Genomic DNA, 21538 nt, shown 5'->3' with positions numbered 1-21538 from the left:
ATCATTATTTCGCGGTACGATCGTGAAATTTGTCATCATTATATCGGGATCCGACGCTATTCATCACACATACTAATCTCATTTGGAATTTTTTTTCATATTTATCAAATTCACCAACTACACTAGGGTATTATGCATAATCATAGATAAAGGCGATAAATTTCAAGCATTTATCAAATTTACCAACGTCACTTAGTTATTATGCATATATTCACCGGTAAAAGTGATAAATTTATCAAACTTACCAAGATGATTGGTAAGTATGCATGTAATTTACCGTAACATATGCATAAGAAACATCATTTAAACTGGGAGCACCGCTGCCACCTATCTAATAAAAAACACAACTGTTATGATTCTTGGATTGACATTGGTGGCCGGTTTTTGATTAATATGTCGCATGGAAAAGTACAATATAGTATGATATTTCTAAATAATTTATAAGCTTTAATAATAGTTGAATTATAAAGTTTTAACGGTTAATATTTAGATATTATGAAATAGCATTAATAAAAATTTGCCAAGTCCAAGTCCTCCTTGGCTTCCACACACACAGTAAGTGTAATCAAAAAATCATAAAAGACAAGGAGTACTTGGGTTGGTAAGTATGCTTAATAACCAATTTATCGTATTTACCATAGCATATTGACAACAAAATAAGGCGGACATAGAAATGTCTACTTTTTGTCTTCGAACTTGCCGCTATAAATTCCCCGTCATGTGTTCCATATTCGTTTCTTTAGATGACACATATTCACCTCCTGTAGCACATATCCTAATATTTATTTCTGAAAGAAACGTGTGAATGATTCGGATTCTTCGATGAAACGAATTGCCGATCCGGATCAACTTTTGTATGGGGCGGAGTCCAGTTCGCGAATCGTCATTGACACTCCGACTCCTTCTGTTGTGAGACTCGTCATACTCGTGACTCCTCAAAAGGAGACCTGTATACTGTCGCTATTATTATACCCGTTCGATTTCCGTGTTGGATATAAAGCCAGGGTAGAACATGCTCGACCGTTCAGTTGCACCAACACTTTATTGATGCCCCATATATACCATGGCGATCTGACAAGATTTCTCTTCAAGCACTGGATACTATTTTACTACAGCCGTTGAAATTCTAAGGTAAGACTGGTCTGTAAATTCATTTGGTTATGTGTAATGTTACAGGCATAACAAGAAGAATTTCGGTTATGTATCTTGAATAGTTCAAAATTTGGATTGGGTAATTTTTTTTTTTTTTTTGTTAAATATACGATTCTAATTGCTTGTCCATAAGACTATTTCTGTAGTCGTTGGCATTAGAAGTATAGAGTCGACGCTCGACCATGGTGTCAAACATTTTCATATATCCACAATGCTATTTTTTATCCAATATAACGGCCGGTAAATTACTTCAACCCATTAAAACGATCGAACTTAACTCGTCATAGCCTTGTAGTTTCGTTTTTCTGAAAATGAATAGACAAAATCCATCGTAATTTCGCCTTGACCCTTGATGCTTGGAAAAGAAATTGTATGAAACATGATTGTTTAAAGATGAAGCGTTGTCACTTTGATACTTGCCAACTACAGTCGACGATCGATATAACGGTTCCCTTCGTCCCGTCCAAAATGGACGTTATATTGGGAAGGTTGTTATATCGAAAATAAAATATATATGATAGTTCTATGAAAAAAATTTGGGACTTATCCTACCGTAATCCGTTCCATCCGCAGTAATGGAACGGCCGCTGTAACATGGGCTCGTTAAAACGAGCGTTGACTGCACTATGGAATTTCCGTAGTTTCTACGGATTTCTTCCTACCATAGAATATAGAACTACGGCCTCGTGATTTAAACTACTGAAATCTGTTTTTTTAAAGAAACTTTGATTGTGGATTTCATTGAATTCCATTATCATATCCAGTACAAAAATGATATCGCGTAAAGAATAAATGTCAAATTTATAACAAATCAACTCATTGAAATAAAAGAATTCTTTCTGATAAATGAAAGAAAATTCACATTTCACTCACAGATGGAACGGAAAACTCGGCATCTATGTACACTGCTCAAAACAATTAGGGGAGCAAGGAAAAAAAGTGAAGAAAACCGTGCGAGACAGCCACGTATTGGCATACAATGGATAGTACACGCGTATCAATGCGCAATACAGAAAAAAGACGTAAAAAAATTTGGAATTAAGCTTTAATTCTTTGAAAATATGGAAAAAACATGAAAAGATGATTTAGGGCAACAATTTGGTTACATGTAAACAAGACTGCTAAGACTTACATGCTAAGACTGCTGCACACCTGTTTGCCATGGATGCGATGAGGTTATCGATCAGACTTTAGGGAATACTGTTCCACTCCTCAAGAAGTGCAATCTGCAAGTCTCTGACAGTAACAACCGGCCTTGGTCGCGCAGCAATGCGTCGTCCGAGCATGTTTGATGTCCCAAACATGCTCGATTGGATTCAGGTCAGGAGAGCATGCTGGCCATTCCATACGCTGTATTGTTTCAACTTCGAGCATGTTCTCCACCAGACGAGCTCTATGCGGTCGGGCATTATCATCCTGGAAAACAAATGAATCTCCAATGGCTCCAGCGTAAGGGATGACATGAGGTCGCAGTATCGCGTCTGCATACCTTCGGGCCGTCAAAGTGCCATTCCGAATGACATGCAGGTCCGTACGTCCGCCTATGCTGATTCCACCCCATACCATCCAACCAGCTCGTCTGTATTGTGACCTTTCACGAACGAATGCGGGGTTATTTCGAGTGCCCCTGTCCCTCCATACCAGAACACGTCGGGTGTCACACTCCAGACTGAATCGGAACTCGTCTGTAAACAGCGCTTGGCTCCAATCATGTTGCTCCCAATCTCGATGTTCAGCAGCCCATCTTCTTCGGGCCGCACGGTGGCGTGGGGTCAACGGAATGCAGACCATTGGCCTACGTGCATAGAGCCCTCCCTCATGAAGCCGATTACGTACTGTTTGGCTGGACACTCTTCGTCCTATTGCCAAGAGCAACCGTCTTTGCAGCTGCGTAGCATTATCTGTTCTGTTTCGACGGGCTGTTAACCGTACATACCGGTCATCAGTTGCTGTAGTGGCGCGTGGCCGACCTTGCCCTGGTCGACGTCTAACATTTCCTGTTTCTTGGAATTGATTCCACAGCCTTGCAACAACACTTCTGGCGACTCCAACAGCGTCCGCGACACTACGTTGTGTTTGCCCGGATTCCAGTCTGCCTATAACACGCCATGCCATGGATTCCGGTAAACCACGTTGTTGAGACATCCTCAAGGCACCTTGTCTCAAAAAAAAAATACTGCGCAATCGAATTTCCCAGTTACGGCAGTAAAACAGACGTTTCTGCAACATCCCGATTTCTGCCCTTATCTCCTTTTCCTGGTTTTTGACGTCACGAACTTTGATTTGCATATGAAGTTTTCTTCTTCCGTTTCCTGCTAGGCTTTAAATTATGGATGATTCATTTTATGTTACTTATCGGTATACATCTTTGCGTAATTTTGTTAAAACCATGTGCTCCCCTAATTGTTTTGAGCAGTGTATATAAAATCGATTTTCTGTGTGTCTCTTCTCTACACAAGTTTGCAATTTCATATCAATCTTTGCCAAATTTTGTAGGTTCACCAAATACGTCACAACTTAGGGTAAATGCCAGAGAGAGTCTAAAAACTGTGCGATAGAGTCAAAAACAGCAACAATGACTTTTGGAATGTCAACTTTTGTTACCTTGGTTCCCAAACAATGATTCGTCACTTTTTTAATGCTCCCAGTACATGAATAAAACCCGGGCATGCCAAGTATTATCGCTAGTTTGATACAGAATGTTAGATTCACAATTTTTTCCCTAAAGTTGAAGAAAATCGCTTTGAATGATGAAAAAAATTGTGGGTGGGAACTGTGCCTCCCCCCCCCCCCTCAAAAAAACAAACTTGTTCAAAACAATTTTTTTTGGGTGGAAGGGCACCGTCCCTTCCCCTCCTGGTGATGAATATTGCCACTACGGAGAGGCTCACGAAAAATCCAATGGTTAACTATCACCATCACTGGAAACCTAGCTTAACATTTTCTGTTTTCTCTTCTATGCCCCTTATTCCCGTTTTCCACGTGGCAGATTTCTTTACCTTATTTTAAATTTTATTACGAAATTTACTTAATTTCTCAATGGCAGAATATGCAGGCAATCTTTTAGTCACTCCCATGCTCACATACTCTTTAAGTCACTTTTTCAGTCACTCACGTGCTTGCACATTTTTTTTGGTCACTCACATGCTTGCATACGCTCTATAGGTTACTCTTTTAATCATATACACCTTTACACCTCTAGATCACTCTTTTGGTCATTGACATGCTTTCACATGCTCTAGGTCACTCGCTGCCATGGTCCCTCGTTCTGTAGGTCATTCACATACTTGCTCACGCTCTAAGTCACTTTTGCTCACTCCCACGCCTGAAACCTCTTTAGGTCACTCATCGACGTAGCCTCTAGATGCGTGGGCAAAGACGGAGATTTATTGAAGGTTATACAATTTTTTTCGCCCTTTTATACTATTCTACTAATTTTCTTGGCCAATCATCCCTCAAATTTGCCACCCCTCCGAACTTGCTGCCCTGTGTTAATAGCCTGTTAAACCCTCCCCACTCCTGTAAATACGCCACTGAACGAAGGAGAGTTCCGAAATAACCTACATATCTGCAATTTCGAGGTCTTTGAACATCACGAATTCACCTTCAAATATAAGACATAATTTGATTTTGGCAATCGTTAGTGTAGTACATCCGACATAAAGAAGCACTGACTCGTCATTTAGCAGTCGTTGACTTGAAAGAACTGAATTGATCTTCTTCCCTTTCCTTTTTCTGTACCTGTTAGAAAGAAAAAGAAATGGCAACTTATTTCCTTAAGATATGCGCCGCTAAGAAAAGGAGATCTTTAGGAGAGAAAGGGACAGAGAATAACGGAATGAAAGAGGATGATTGATTCGATGGTAGGCTCGTTACCATCGATCCATCTGCGCGAGACACACACACAGACTCTTACACTTTTCTTTAAATCTTTCAAAGATTCTTCTCTTGCTTTCCTGACTGTAACTTCTTTCTGGTTGTTATGTTACCCGGCGCCTTTTTTCTTGCCGAAAGATAGATCGGATTCGCGCCAAAGACTTCAAAAACCATTTCCAGTCATATTCGCAGGATCTCGTTGATTTTATGACCCTTTTCTCTTTCTACGGAATTTTTTATGCTTTATTTTGTGTTGAAAAACTGCAAATCTAGTCATTTAGGGCATCTTGAATACGCGAACCGTAATTTTTTTTTTCTCTATCTCCCACCCGTGGAAAGCTAGGGATGATATGTAATGGTACGAACATAGCGCACGCTGGTTTCCAAACTGGTTTTCGCAAGTCGGCGCCAACTTGCAGAATCGGGAACCAGCGTGCACTATATTCGTTCACCTATACAAGCCATGACCACTCTGATTTCCTTATGCCGATGCCATACAAGCGTTGCTGCGCCTATGTCATTTTCAGTGTACGTTTTCGGGATGAAGAATAAGCTAGAGTTGCCGGATGATAGCGGACGGAGAAAAGCGCGCTCCACTTGACAGACGATAGATTTTTCAGTATGAAATCTGCTCGTCCGTGAAAAACAGCTCTCGTATGGCAACTGGTTGTGCGTTCCGTCTCCGTCAACTAACGTTGATAAGCACGATCAGCACGCTCTGCGCAACGCTCTCTGGCACGAAGGCTCCGGTACGACGGCTCCGGCACGACATGCTCCGACACGACGGCTCTGGCACGACATTCTCCGACATGACGGCTCCTACACGACATGCTCCGACAAGGTATACTCCGGCACGACATGCTCCGACAAAGGCATACTCCGGCACGACATGCTCCGGCAAGGCATGCTTCGGCACGACGGTTCCGGCATGACGGCTCCGGCACAACGTGCTCCGAAACGACGGCTCTGGCATGACATGCTCCGACACGACGCCCTCCGGCATGACATGCTCTGTCACAACGCACTCCGGCACGACATGCTCCGGCGCGACGCGCGCTTGTCTGAACGAGAATCACGAGAACGATTATTATCTGCGTCGAAGTTGACTGAATGCACGCACAACCCGGTGTAATAAGACGAATGCATCCTTTTACGGAATAACCGGTTTCATATCAGAAAGAAAACCACCAGTTCCGTCAAGTGCTGTGCGTTTTTCGCCGTCCACGATCGTCTATCAACTCTAGTTTATTCCCCATCCCCCAAAGCGTACGCCGAAAATGGCGTACGCACAGTAACGCGTGTATGGCATCTGCCTTATACTCTCCCATTGCGCATAATGAAAAAAAAATTATACTGGGTGTAAACGAAGTGCTGCAGTAAATTTTTTTTTGAGTATTAACTCGATGCGAAACATGCCATCAATTTGTATTACTCTTTCAACAATATAATTAATAACAATAAAATCCAACAACAGAGTCGGATTCAATCGGCTTTCGATTTTCATTTCTTTCATGATTTTCATCACAACAGAGAGAGAACAAGAATGAATACTATTCTCTGCTGAATAGCCATTTTTAAAACTCTCTGCACGCTGCGCGTATCACCAGGCATGAAGCCAACAGATGGAGGTAACTCCGTATTGGCCCACATTTTATTTTCATAGTAAAATTATCCGTAAGCAGGCATCTTGAACCCGTTTCTCGTGATCACCGAAGAGCTCAAGATTCCTTGATGCTTAAATTCTCGGTCGCGAGGACTTGGCCAACACTAAAACAGAGCCAGACAGAGCCCATTCACGTCGTAGCCAGAAATTTATTTCATTCTGTTCTACTTTTTTATGACACCACTGATTCCTCAAATTTTCCACCCTTGGTCATTGCTGCGGCTTATATCCCGCCACGTAAATCCACCTCTCTCTCTAAGTCACTCTTTTGATCATTCATATACTTTTACACCCTCTTGATCACTCTTTGTGTCAGAAAGAGTGACCAAGGACAGTGACTCAGTAAGTCACACTTTTGGCCACTACCATGCTTAAACACTCTTTAAGGTTACTCCCATCATTACACATTCTGTAAGTCATTGTTTTCGTCACTAATTTACCTAGCCACCTCGCTATTCCCTAGGTCACTTTTTTAGTCAATCTGGCTCCTCACTCTTTAGGTCACACTTTTGGTCATTCACGTGCTTAAAAAGTTAAAAACTATCTAGGTCACTCCCATGCCTGAACAATCTCTAGGTCACTCCATGCTTACACACTCTCCAGGTCGCTGTTTTGATCACTAATTGACCTGACCAACTCACTTTCTAGGTCACTGTTTCGGTCATTCACGTTCTTGCACAACGAGAGGGGGCGCAAAAGAGGGACCTAAAGAGTGTTAGGTCCCTCTTTTGGCCGATCCCGGATTTTCCCCCCACCCCCGCGCTTTCTGGGTCACTGTTTTAGTCACTTCTATGCTTCAACACTCTTTAGTTCATTCTAATGCTTGAACACTTTTTAGGTCACTTTCCATGCTTATAACACTCTCCCCATACTTAAGCCTGGTGGTGGGTGAGAAAGAGGTGCTCTTTCATTTCATTTTCCTTTCCCCCATGGATCATATGTATACAAAGTTTCAATGGAATGCGTAAACCAGAGCGGGTGCGACACGTGTCTGAGTAGTGTCAGTAAACTGACGGGGCGCCCGAGTGGCACAGTGGTTAAGTCGTCGTGATGTCCGTCTACCACTATGGAGGTTACCGTCACGGACTACGTGCTCAAAAGTGGGCAAGGACATCAGAAACAAGCTCTTTACCTACCGAGCCTGGGACGACCACCAATAGATGCCTTTTTTTTGCCTTCTTTTTCCTCCCTACTCCAATGGTTAGAAATTGCCGTATGGCGGCGATTTATCACCGGAGTTCTTGTGCGGTAAAGTAGTATACTGACTGGCGCTACATATTTCTGAGCAGTATCAGTACACTGAAACTGCTCCAGACCATAGTAGCGCCCATTATGGTAAATGAAACTGAAACTTAGTGTATACGCTATATCGACCATGGGAAGGGGGGGGGGAATTCGGTAAAAAAGAACCACTTATGACCCTTATGACTTATGACTTAAAAACCCAGTGGTCAAAAATTGCATCTTTTTTTGCCTCTCATGAGGTTCTTTTTTGCACGGCCTCATTGAGATATCCTGAAAATTTGGCTGAATTCGGATGCGTAGTTTTTGAGAAAACTACTCAGAGTACACGGGAAACAGGGCCGCAACTAGGGTGGAGCAGGCGGGTCTCGTGCCCCGTGCACTGGACCAGAGGGGGCGCAAATTTCATTCTCAAACCTTACCTTCAACATTACAAGGGGGCGCCAAAATGCGCACTTGCCCCGGGTGACCAAGCATCTAGTTGCGGCCCTGACGGGAAATGTATGTGAAATGCTTCGACACGGGGATACCAGTTTCGATTAGTTATGAGTAATTCCAGGTTGTGGTGTGGCGGGAAGTTTCTCTTCAACAGGGATGTAAGTGCATGAATAACTCATGTCGCAAATCCCTCGCCCATGCTAGGCACCATCAAAAGGAAAACATAATCGAGAAGCCATTCGTATAGCTTACATATATGAATGAATGAAAACCGTATTTCTATGAGCAGATATTTCAGTTGTTCGCTTCTTTCCGGCTTGTTATTATTGAGTTGTTTTATCTAAGCATACGACAACCATATTTTCTCTCTGGTGGACTTTTTTTCCAATATTTTTTTTTCACATTCGTTTTTTTTCCCAGTTGGACAATATGTGCCTATTATAGTTTCTGATTTTATATTTTTACTAGGTGTTACCAACGGCTTCCCTCGCGTGAATTTGATAATCTGTAAATTGCTCAGAAAATAGTTCGGATATGATTGCCCCCCCCCCCCCATAGAACAGTCACACCCTCTCATGAACCCCTTGGGATGGAATTTCCAGAAATCTCGTCTTATATAGTGGGTCTCTATATCACAAAACATAATTCTGACAAAACTTCATATTTTTAGCTTCCAGTGGTTTGGGCTCAGCGATGATTGTCCCGTATAACTCTTCAGCTCAGCGATGGTAATAAATATATAACCACTTATAATAACCCTGTATAACCCCATATAGCCCCCCCCCCCCGCTTATGATCCCCTAAGGCATTAATTTTTGAAAAATCAGTTGTTTTTAGTGAGTATCTGCATTTCAAAATGAAAATACTGACTAAATTTCATATTTAGTAGCTTCAGTTCGGTATTATTTCTCTATATAACCTTTGAAACTCTCCCCACCCCCATGACCACCGCAGGAGTCGTCGTCCCCTCGCAGTGAGTCTTTACATCATGAAATGAAACTACTGATAGAATTTCATATTTATAGCTTCAGTGGTTAAGGCTCGGCGTGATTTCTCTACATGCCATTTGAAAGCTCCCCCCCCCCTCCCCGACTCCCTTAGGAGTCGAATTTCGAAAAACCTTTCTCACTGAGTCTTTATGAATGAACATCATGAAATGAAACCGTTGACCGAATTTCATATTTATAGCTTTAGTGGTTCCGGCTCGGCGATGATGAATCAGTCAGTCAACCAGGACATATTATGTTATATGCAGGGTGCAAAGGTAACAGCCCGTATAATATGTTACTGTCGAACCGTTGATCCTAGAGACATACCTGCAATTAGAAAAAAAGATTCAAATAACGTATAGCACTCTGACACGTCATTCGTGTTGCAAGGGGTTGTTAGCTATTAAAATAAAAATGTCACCTTTTTGTTTGGACACCTTGTGCTCCAGAACCCAATTAGTATCTCTATGGTAAAAAGTAGCGTTAAATACGGGTACACTTTTGTGGCGTATGCAAATTACCGTGCTGTGACGTGTACATCTGGCGCTGCAGTCCATACGCATACAAACCTGAATCAACCTGGAAATAGCTGCTCTTTACCACTCCGTCACTAGCCATCACATCCACGCGGGTCGTGCTGATGATCTGAATTCTTTAATTTTTATGTCAATTACGTCCTAATATTTAATTGTTTAATTGTTGAATGTTTAATTATTAATAGTTTAATAAATAGTTATTAACCCTTTTCAAGTTCGTATATTCAATATTGGAGTCATACACCGCACCACTAGAGATGGTGACCCTTGATTTTGCCCTTTTTGCCGCAAATGGCAGCAAAATTTCAACGTTTGGGACAAAAATCATGACCGTTGACATTGGCTTGCGATGTAAATTTTCTTGGCCTTTTGTTTTGGCTTCCGTAAATCGAGCAATTTTAGGCGCAGATTTTCTAAAACATTTCAAAATTCTTGTTGATTTAAATAAAACCCGTTTAATTGACAGCACTACGACATGTAGCGTGGCTGGGGGGGATTTCATTTTGTTCTACAATTGGAACAATTAACAACAGTGTCTAATGATGTTGATTTTCATGGACTTTTGTTAAAATTTCCCGATATCATTCGACCATCACTTAAGTATGGAACTGTTTCTCATGATGTAGTTCATCATATTCAAACTCATGGTCCTCCTACTTATTGTAAATCAAGACGTCTCTCACCTGAGAAATTAAAAATCGCTCAAAAACAATTTGACCTAATGATTGCAGAAGGCATATGTCGCCCTTCTAAGAGCCCGTGGGCTAGTCCATTACACATGGTTCCCAAACGCTCTGGTGATTGGCGACCATGTGGGGATTATCGCAGGTTGAATAGTGTCACTTTGCCCGATCGTTATCCGGTCCCACACATTCAGGACTTCACGTATGATCTTCATGGTAAAAAAAAATTTTCTACCATCGATCTGGTCAGGGCTTACAATCAAATTCCTATTCATCCTGACGATGTACCGAAAACTGCAATCATCACGCCATTTGGTCTTATTGAATTTACAACTATGACATTTGGACTGCGTAATGCTGGTCAAACGTTTCAAAGATTTATTCATCAGGTTTTGAGAGGTCTTGATTTTTGCCAGTTATATCGATGATATTTTAGTTTCTTCTAAGGATGAGGATGAACATATTGAACACCTAAAAATATTATTTCAGCGTTTATCTGATTACGATGTTGTCATAAATGCTAACAAGTGTGTTTTCGGAAAATTGGAAGTCCAGTTTCTTGGATATTTGGTATCCGCAGATGGAATTAAACCACTTCCGGAAGAAGTTTTAATTATACAAAATTTTCCTAAGCCTTGCACTATTTTAGAGCTAAGACGTTTTTTGGCAACTGTCAATTTTTATCGCAGATTCATTCCGAATGCTGCTTCATCTCAAGCTCTTTTGAATAATTATTTAAAAGGTGTAAAAAAAGGTGACAAAATTCCAATACACTGGACAACCGAAACTTCCGAAGCTTTTGAAATATGTAAAACTGAAATTGCACGGGCAGCACTGTTGGCTCACCCTGTACCTTCAGCTCCGTTAACACTTAACGTTGACGCTTCCTCTATTGCATTGGGTGGTGATTTGCACCAATTTGTCGAAAATTCTTGGCAACCCCTTGGTTTCTTTTCACGGAAACTCACACCAACAGAGTGCCGTTATAGCGTTTATGACAGGGAACTCCTTGCTGCCTATGCTTCAGTTCGATATTTTCAGTACATGTTTGAAGGTCGATCATTCACAATTCTGACTGACCATCGCCCTCTTACTCATGCATTCCGTCAGAAGCTGGAGAAATGTTCTCAAAGACAATCCCATCAGCTTGACTTCATCAGCCAATTTACGACTGATATACGTCATGTTTCAGGACTGAAAAATATAGTTGCCGATGCACTGTCTCGCATCGAGACTATTGAATGTCCTAATTCTATCGATTATTCTCAATTGGCTGTAGCTCAGCGGGATGACCAAGAGTCATCTCACTTGATTTCGTCTAACACTACTGGACTTTCGCTGCAGAAATTGTGTCTTCCCGATTCGAAAGTTTCTGTATGCTGTGATGTATCCACAGGAAGAATACGACCATATATACCACCTGCATTTCGCAAGAATGTGTTCCTGCTAATACATGGATTATCCCATCCAGGAATTCGATCAACAGTGCGTCTGATCAAGGACAGATTTATCTGGCCTTCCCTTGCTCGAGATTGTGCTCAGTGGTGTAAAAGTTGTCTTTCCTGTCAAAAGTCTAAGATACACCGTCATTCATCCAGTGCATTAAGTGATTTTTCAGTGCCCAGTGCGCGCTTTTCCCATGTGCATGCGGATCTTGTTGGTCCGTTACCTTCCTCACAGGGATACCGATACTGCTTGACTCTGATCCACAGATTCTCTCGATGGCCTGAGGCTATTCCGTTGCCTGACATCGAAGCGTCGACAGTGGCAAAGGCATTCATATCTGGATGGATATCCAGGTTCGGTGTGCTGTCTCGCATAACCACCGATCAAGGTGCGCAGTTTGAAAGCCGTCTCTTTCGATCTCTCGTCCATTTCCTTGGCGTTGAGCGGATTCATACTACAGCATACCACCCTCAGTCAAATGGGATGGTCGAGCGGTATCACCGACAACTAAAGTATACAATACGATGCCATCCCTCGTCGTCTTGGACACAGTGCTTGCCATTTGTCCTCCTAGGCATTCGAGGTGCCGTAAAAGAGGATATCGGACTCAGTTCAGCGGAGATGCTGTACGGAACAACTTTGAAGCTGCCCGGCGAGTTCTTCGATCCTTCACAACCCACCTGCAGTTCCGGAGCCGCATTCACAGAGAACCTGAGGGAGTTCATGAGTAAACTCCGTCCTGCTCCTGTGGCTCGTCATTGTTCCCATACACTGTTCGTGCACAAAGATCTTGCTACCTGCAGTCACGTCTTTCTGAGACGTGAATCTGTTCGACCGCCGCTACAGTTTCCTTATGAAGGCCCATATGCTGTCCTGAAATGACATCCGAAATTCTTCACGATACTCATTGGCACTCGGAAGTCTACAGTATCGCTGGACCGGCTGAAGCCTGCATATTTGGAGCATTCGTCCGAAGATCCAGAACTATCTAAATCAAATGTTCAGCACGAACCGTCCGGAATGACTTTACGTTCTGGCAAAAAGGTGACATTCAAAGTCTAGGACTACAGTTCCTCGTCCACCGGCGAGGGTATCCTGTGGCGTATGCAAATTACCGTGCTGTGACGTGTACATCTGGCGCTGCAGTCCATACGCATATAAACCGGAATCAACCTGGAAATAGCTGCTCTTTACCACTCCGTCACTAGCCATCACATCCACGCGGGTCGTGCTGATGATCTGAATTCTTCAATTTTTATGTCAATTACGTCCTAATATTTAATTGTTTAATTGTTGAATGTTTAATTATTAATAGTTTAATAAATAGTTATTAACCCTTTTCAAGTTCGTATATTCAATATTGGAGTCATACACCGCACCACTAGACTTTTACCCGCATTTAGAGCTGTTTTTCCTAACTTTCCTCCGTTTTCTGAATTCGAATATCTCAGTAAATATTGCACTCAGAAACGCGGAATTTTTCAATTGACAGCAAGAGAGAGACAGGGAAACCACTTTCTAATTGGGTTTTTGAGCACATAGGGAACTTTCTAAAAAGTTATTTTTTTTATTTCAATAACTATTTAACTTGCAACATGAATGACGTATTTGTGAGTATTACACTTAAATAATGTGTAATACTCACTGGATGTTTTTTCTAACTGGAAGTATGCCTCTAGGTTCAACGGTTCCCCAGTAAAATGTCATACGTCTTGTTAACTATGTGCCCTGTATATAGATTTATAAAGTCAGAGGTTGCAGAGATATTCGCCGTGCAAACAATTTTGTACAGCCTATACCACTCCAATACGGAAAAAATAATAGCGTGTGAAATATGGCTCAACGAATCGAAGTGTTTTTGCACCCGTGCTACAAATAATGCATCTTAAAATCGATGTCGTAAGACTTTTGAAACGCATGACGGCAAGAAAGTATCCATTGTAATAACGGTGGAAAACGTTCTTGAGTCGGACAAAAAAAGACGCTCCTCTTTTTACGACGATAAATCTTTACGACGGTATTTCGACAGCATATTAGCATCGACGATATATTATTTAGATGTCGTGTCACGTGTCAATGCTACTTTGATAGATCGAGACTTTATACTACTCTGTTTTTTTATAGTTCTCCAGCGCGCGCGATTTCTCCTCACTAAAACATTTATTTTTCATTTTCTTCATATGAACGTTGACTTTACGTGTTTCTTAAATGATACTTAATAATATTAATTCTGAAATTATCTCATTGGTTCTGAAATTATGTCATTAATTCTGAAATTATCTCATTAATTCTGAAATTATCGCATTGGTTCTGAAATTATGTCACTAATTCTGAAATTATCGCATTGGTTCTGAAATTATGTCACTAATTCTGAAATTATCGCATTGGTTCTGAAATTATGTCACTAATTCTGAAATTATCGCATTGGTTCTGAAATTATGTCACTAATTCTGAAATTATCGCATTGGTTCTGAAATTATGTCACTAATTCTGAAATTATTGCATTGGTTCTGAAATTATGTCATTAATTCTGAAATTATCGCATTGGTTCTGAAATTATGTCATTAATTCTGAAATTATCGCATTGGTTCTGAAATTATGTCACTAATTCTGAAATTATCGCATTGGTTCTGAAATTATGTCACTAATTCTGAAATTATCTCATTGGTTCTGAAATTATGTCACTAATTCTGAAATTATCTCATTAATTCTGAAATTATCTCATTGGTTCTGAAATTATCTCATTAATTCTGAAATTATCTCATTGGTTCTGAAATTATCTCATTAATTCTGAAATTATCTCATTGGTTCTGAAATTACGTCATTAATTCTGAAATTATCTCATTGGTTCTGAAATTACGTCATTAATTCTGAAATTATCTCATTGGTTCTGAAATTACGTCATTAATTCTGAAATTATCTCATTGGTTCTGAAATGATGTCATTAATTCTGAAATTATCTCATTTTTTCTGAAATTATGTCATTAATTCTGAAATTATCTCATTAATTCTGAAATTATCTCATTAATTCTGAAATTATCTCATTAATTCTGAAATTATCTCATTTTTTCTGAAATTATGCCATTAATTCTGAAATTATCTCTTATTAATTCTGAAATTATCCCTTATTAATTCTGAAATTATCTCTTATTAATTCTGAAATTATCTCTTATTAATTCTGAAATTATTTCTTTTATTTTTTCAGAAATTATTTTTCTCATTAGTTTTAGAATGTTTTCTAAAAAAAGTTTGAAATTACTTCTTTCATCAATTCTGTAATACATTTTTTTCATTGAGGTCCTTTTCAGTATTTCTCTAATTTCAGTAACAGTCCATCGTCGTGCCATTGCAAAATGCCTCTAGGGCCACGTGTGGCCCGCGTATCATGCGTTTAAGACCCCTGGATTAGGGCATACTCCTGTTAACTAAGTAATGGGGTCTCTGCCTTTCAGAACCAAGGCAGTTACTCGTATATGTGTATTTTAATCATCAGAAAGACTCCTAACTTTCGTATTTCATCAGCTTTTTTTGTTGTAATTTACTTAATACCTTTATTTTCAGCGCGAACCTGAGGGGTACAAAGCAAAATGTTGAAGATTTTCACCTTATTCCCACTCGTCATATCTGCTGCTATAGCATCAGAGATCGGTAAGTTCCATCGAAAAAACTTCTTATGAATATAATATGGAATAGTTATACAACTGAGTGACCATTTCACTACATCCTCGTTAATATTTTGTTTGGCCACCTCTTGACTTTAATACAGCGTTGATGTTGATTCTTCTTGTCATGGACTTTACGAGATGTTGATAGGTCGTTTGTGAAGTTACTATGCTTGATGAATAGCACTCTCCACTAGTGCGAGATTGGATGGTTGTGAATGTAGATATCTGATGGCTCTTTCAATCTCGTACCACATATTCTCAATAGGATTGATATCTCGGGAATGTGAGGCGCGGGGGAACCTTAGCGAAGTAAACTTTTCTTCATGTTTTTCAAAACAATTCTATACAATACAGCACTTTGACAGGATGCATTATCTTGTTAAAAATAGCCATCGGTGTAAACAACCATCATCATAAAAGGATGTACTTGGTCAGCAGCGATGTTTAGATATGATTCAGACGTTTGTGAACTCAAACTAAAGAGGCCAAAGTATTTCAGGAGAAAACATTACCCAAACCATCACATTGTCTTAGCTTGAAGGGTTGTGGCAATGCAGTTGGCGTTTATGCTTTCGTGCTTTTACCACCAAATTGTCATTGGCCCATCTGCATGATGTAACTGAAAAAACGATATTCTCATCGGATCACATAACTTGTTTCCAATTATCCACTGTACAATCCTTACACTCCTAAGCGATTTCGAGCTTTCAACTTGTTCCGGGGGGGGGGACAAAGAATATGTACTCAATGTATGTATATACATATATATACCATTTTTAGTGTATTTGCAAAAGCCAGGACCCCCCCTCCCCCCAAATGATGATCCTGGTTGACACCCAGTTTTTACCTGACAGTTCCAGACTTTTAACACTTTCACTACAGCTGCTCTTGAACATTTCACAAATGCGATGGTTTCGCTGATATTCACCCCATGGCTCCGAGTTCCTACAATCATCCCACATTCAAAGTCCGTCAAATCCCGTTTTCCCCTTTCCCCATATATACATTTTCATAAACAATTTACTAATACTATTGTCTAAGGAACTGAGTATTTTTTCTATGGCGTCATAGCTCGTTTGCTTAAAACTGTCAGGTGGTCATAATAAAGTGACCACTCAGTATATAATAAAATGAAACTGATTGTTCTTAAGACACCATTGAAGATTTGTTCTCTATTTTTTTCTTAAAGATAATCTGGAGAATCACGATCAATCAAACTCCAGTAGAAGGACTCTGTCTCATCATTACCTTCACAATCAAGACAGCAATTATTGGAATCCCCGAGTAGCACTGGAGAATCTGGAATCTATAGGATATAACATTCCCAGTAGTGCAGTACAGCTTCCTTCTCGGAACCACGAGACGAACAGCAGACCTGCAACGAAGACCGACAACGAAAATCTGGATCAGATCGATCATGTCCAACAACCCATCTCAGAGAGAAGCAAAGTGAGTTTCACGATCCGTGATATGTTCTCGAACAGCGACCTCATGGCTCAGCAAAGCCTATCTTCTTACTCCAACGAGCCCGTGGAGGACAAAGGCGATTTTCTTGGAGTTCATTATGACGATTCTTACGTCCATAAGCAGAAACCTTCCTACATCAACGATTTCCAAACCAGGAGAAACCGATTGAAAAATAAGCAGGGTGGTGTCATCGGCTTATTGGAAAGACCACAAGATATATACTCAGTCGACAACTACGGGCCGATGTGGAACGGAGGTGGCAGTGGTTTCGGACACGGTGGTGGTGGTGGCAATGGTTTCGGACTCGGCGGTGGATTATCCGACGTCACAGGATTGATCGCGGCCAAGAAGACAGTCGGAGCGAAGGCACTGTTCGTTCTTATGGTGCCTTTGATCCTCTTGGCGGTCTTCGGGCCCATACTTGCTGGTCAAGCTATGATACCTTGGGCAATCAACGGAGGGGGAGGAATGGCCGCAGTGACCACTGTCGCTTCAGGGAAGAGAAGGAAACGGAGGTCCCTTAAGGACTACATCTACTCGACCGGTGTCACTAGACTCGATCCAAGGCAAGTTGCAGAGTTGGAGAAAAGACTGAAGATGTTCATGGCAGTTCAAGAGTACATAGCAGAATCCGGTAACCAATATACGTTCACGGATCAGATGGCGACAGCTTTTCTGAAGTGCCAGGGTTATTTAGACGATAGCAGTTATTGCTTGGAGAGGATGGCCTGCGAAAGCGCGGACAAGAACTCGGGCATGAATTCCTTAGAGAGAAGAATCTCTGGCTTGTAAGTAATCAATGCACAGTAATTCTTACCAGTATGAAAACTTTTTAGCGCATTTACGCATTTATATAGATGAGTTCAAATCGTATTTATATTTCCAGAGTGCTCCAGAACGTGGTTTCAAGCCCCCATATTCCGGCTTCCGTAAAAGGTAGACTCAGCAAAGGTATGACATTCGCTAAAAGGCATCCCGGTCGGTGTTCGAACTATTTCTGCCACCTCGTCGACGGTGAGAGGATTCAGCAGGGCTTCCATTAGTCTCAAAACTGATTTTTCTATTAATATTATTCAATTGAGTCAAATAAGAATCGCGTATATATTATAACCACGATCATTTATTGATGCTGGAAAATGTATGACAATATTTTTTGTGTAATAAAATTTCAAGTTTAGTCTTTGAAAAGCAATTGCATTCATTTCGAGTGAACTGAAAATACAAATACAAAAGCCACAACAGGTGAATTTTCCAACGATGTGGTTGAAAAGCGATTAAATTAACCGATCAAAAATATTTCTCAGCTTACGAAATGCTTTTTCGTGATTTTTTTGCCTCGGCTAAAGCTGGGATTACACTATAGAAGTTTTTGATAAAACATCTTTTACAAAACGTTTAAAGTGAAATCTCAGCCTAACGAACATTTTCGTTGATATAAATGCACATTGCGAAGATAAAAGTGCCTGCGTCGTTGATAAAAAAAGTTAATTTAAAATTAAATTTTAACTAAGAGAGATTGAGTCAAAAAATTAAATCTCAACTTTAAACTTCATATCGTGAACCGAACAATTTAATTTATTTCGAATCAATTTTTATCGAACTACATTGATGTCATGGTATTTTTTTCATGCGCGCAAGCTGTTTTTAATGCTTTGTTTTTGTTGAAAATTAACAAAAAATTAAGTATCAGACACATATGTGAAACTTTATACTAGCATTACATAGCGCATATAATCAAGAAAATGTGTAAAAAGATTGAAATGAACCAATTGTTAAATAGCATTTAGTATTTTGAAAAAAATTTCAATTAAAGCAACATTTTTTTAGTATCGAGATAAAGTTTAGTATACACATATCTCATCCACCTTGCAAGGGGTTGTATTAGAGCCGCAACTAGGGGAGAGCAGGCGGGTCTTGTGCCCCGACGCTGGACTAGAAGGGGCGCAAATTTCATTCTCAAACCTTACCTTCAACATTACAAAGGGCGTCAAAATACAAACTTCCTCCTGGTGATCAAGCATCTAGTTGCGGCCCTGGGTTGTATAGTTATCAAAATAAGAATAATAACTTTTATTCACGCTCCCTGTGTGTCCAAAAACCCAATTAGAAAGCTTTTGCTCTGTCTTTCCTGATGCCAACAAAATAAATTCCACGTTTTTTAGTAAATGTAATTATGCATAATTTACAGTACTTAAACGAAATAGCCCAGACCCCAATGTTTACAAACGTGAGGTTGTTTTTTCCCCGCTGTATATTCAACTTCAGTGACAACGATAAAAAAAATCCATAATCCTTGAAGTCAGGACTAAACATCTAGAGATTCAACACTTAAAAAAATATATATAATCGAATCCCGTTATAGCGAACTCCAAGACACCGGAGAAATCACTTAGTTATAACTAAATTTCGTTATCAAAGAATTCAGATTTTTTTGCATTATACGTTTATAAACGTATCTGGGGATTAGAAAAGTATAGAGAGAAACGATATCATCTCCGCTGTTCATACGAAGTACGAAATCCTGGAAAACCCGTTCAGCATTCATACATATGCTCTAAGGAATGAAAATGCCTGTCCTCTGTAGTTCAATGGTTAGAACACTCGCCCGGACAGTGAGAGATTGGGGGTTCGATTCTCCACAGAGAAATGTCAATTTTCTTTCCAAACTACATCTCGATCTCCGCTTGGTTATCCAGGGTTTTGTTCTTCGAATTAGAAAAGTGTTCGTTAAAAGGAGATCTGTTTGCTACCACAGTATTCGTTAAAAACGGATTCGACTGTACCAACATAAAATAGATTACTATTAACTTACAGCGGAAGAAATATCCGAATCTCTTCAGAAAGATTAATCTAGGTCGTGTAACAAAGTTACTAGGAAGTTTTGGATGTGCAATAAATAGCAGGTACGGATCGAGAGGTGGGTAGACGAGAATGGTCGATTCTCTCAAGAGTGGCCTGTCATGACCAGCAACTCCTAGAGATAGAAGACCTCCCCTGTCTGCTTGTGACATCAGTAAGTAGTCCATTTTCACTCAGAATATTCAGGGAAAAAAATTCCCTGCTCGTGCCAGTATCATCGTTGTGAGGAAAAGAAATAATCGGGCTCAGAATTGGCGATTTATCCAATCACTATGCGGTATTTGTGAGTCAATCAGGAAGAGTTTACGCCAAAATAAGAAGAGACGAAATAGGATGCTGTGTTTCAAAATGTGGTAAACTTGCTAGGTAGTCTGAGTGACATTTATGGCAACAGTGCAGAGGCCTTCTATCTCTAGAAGGTGCTGGTCATGACACACCGTGCTAGATAGGGACCTTAAGTACAAAGATAGATAGAGGAGGGGAATTAATGAATGGAAAGTCTGGGTCTTGACAAAGCTGACCATATTCCCTAAAGAAGAATACGAGTAACTGATTTCAAATTGGAAAAACATAGGAAATCGCCAGTTGTCGCCTAAAATGATGCCAAAGTAAAGCAAAGTTGCCAATCACAGCTAAAATAGCTGAAATTCGACGTCTATGGATATAACGTTCTTATTCATTTCAAAATTACATCATAGAATTGATAAGTTAGAAAAATACTTTTTTATCCTTTGCTAAAAGAACAAAAGTAAGGAATAAAAATTCAAATAGGCTTCTTCGAAAATTTGTGCAAAAAGTGATCAGTTTATGTAAAAGTTCGGGATGGTCAAAATTACGAGAATGTCCCAGAAAATATGGCTCATATGGTGACCTTAAGCTTGATTATGATATAATTTAACATAAGTAAGCTGTTCATATTTTTCCGAGAATAAATACTGGAAAATCGAAGTCTCCCAAATACAGGAAATCATTTATTGCCAAAGTGATGCCAAATGTAAGCAAAGTTGCCAACTAAAGTTAAAATCAGCAAAAAGTACCAATCACAGGAAATAAACCACTACTGAAGGGGATTTGAATGAATTCTGTGGAAAAAGAACACTTTAAATTAAAAACGTTAAAAAACCGTGAGATCAAAATACTCATATACATATTCATAATTATACTAACATAATCAATTATTTTTTAATTCATAAATAATTTTTTTCCATCATTATTTATACATATACATATGTATCATGTACATTTCAGAGAACGGCAAAACCACCTTGTGATCATAAGATCTATATAATGATTATATTAATTCATTTCGCGTACATAATTCTGATATAATTATGGAAAAATTAATAACATGAAAAAAACTAAAACAGCATATGAATAGCATATGAAAATATATAAAGGTGAGAACATATTCATAATCATTAGATATGAATGAATCAATTTATCATTAATAATGTTGGAATTCACTAAACACGTAAAGAGTGAGTACCTTTGAAAGAAATTAGCATGAAGTATTGATATTAGT

The 21538-nt window shown here is 39.8% G+C and overlaps 1 protein-coding gene across 1 annotated transcript; it reads left to right on the top strand.

The window, feature by feature from the left end:
• The first annotated feature begins 1039 nt into the window (after positions 1-1039).
• Positions 1040-18263, top strand: LOC149071096 (uncharacterized). Its single transcript, XM_089248244.1, has 4 exons — positions 1040-1131; positions 15587-15673; positions 16880-17945; positions 18044-18263. The coding sequence occupies exons 2-4, from the start codon at positions 15613-15615 to the stop codon at positions 18198-18200; spliced, it is 1284 nt and encodes a 427-aa protein (XP_089104370.1). The 5' UTR covers positions 1040-1131; positions 15587-15612; the 3' UTR covers positions 18201-18263.
• The last annotated feature ends 3275 nt before the right edge of the window (positions 18264-21538 follow it).

Source organism: Pholcus phalangioides, unplaced genomic scaffold (assembly GCF_987345545.1).
Source record: "Pholcus phalangioides strain wild (caught in Gottingen) unplaced genomic scaffold, Ppha-v1.0 ptg000019l_1, whole genome shotgun sequence".
In the NCBI taxonomy this organism is placed as follows: domain Eukaryota; kingdom Metazoa; phylum Arthropoda; class Arachnida; order Araneae; family Pholcidae; genus Pholcus; species Pholcus phalangioides.
Note: the sequence above shows the minus strand (reverse complement) of the source record. Positions and strands in the feature narration are given on the sequence as shown.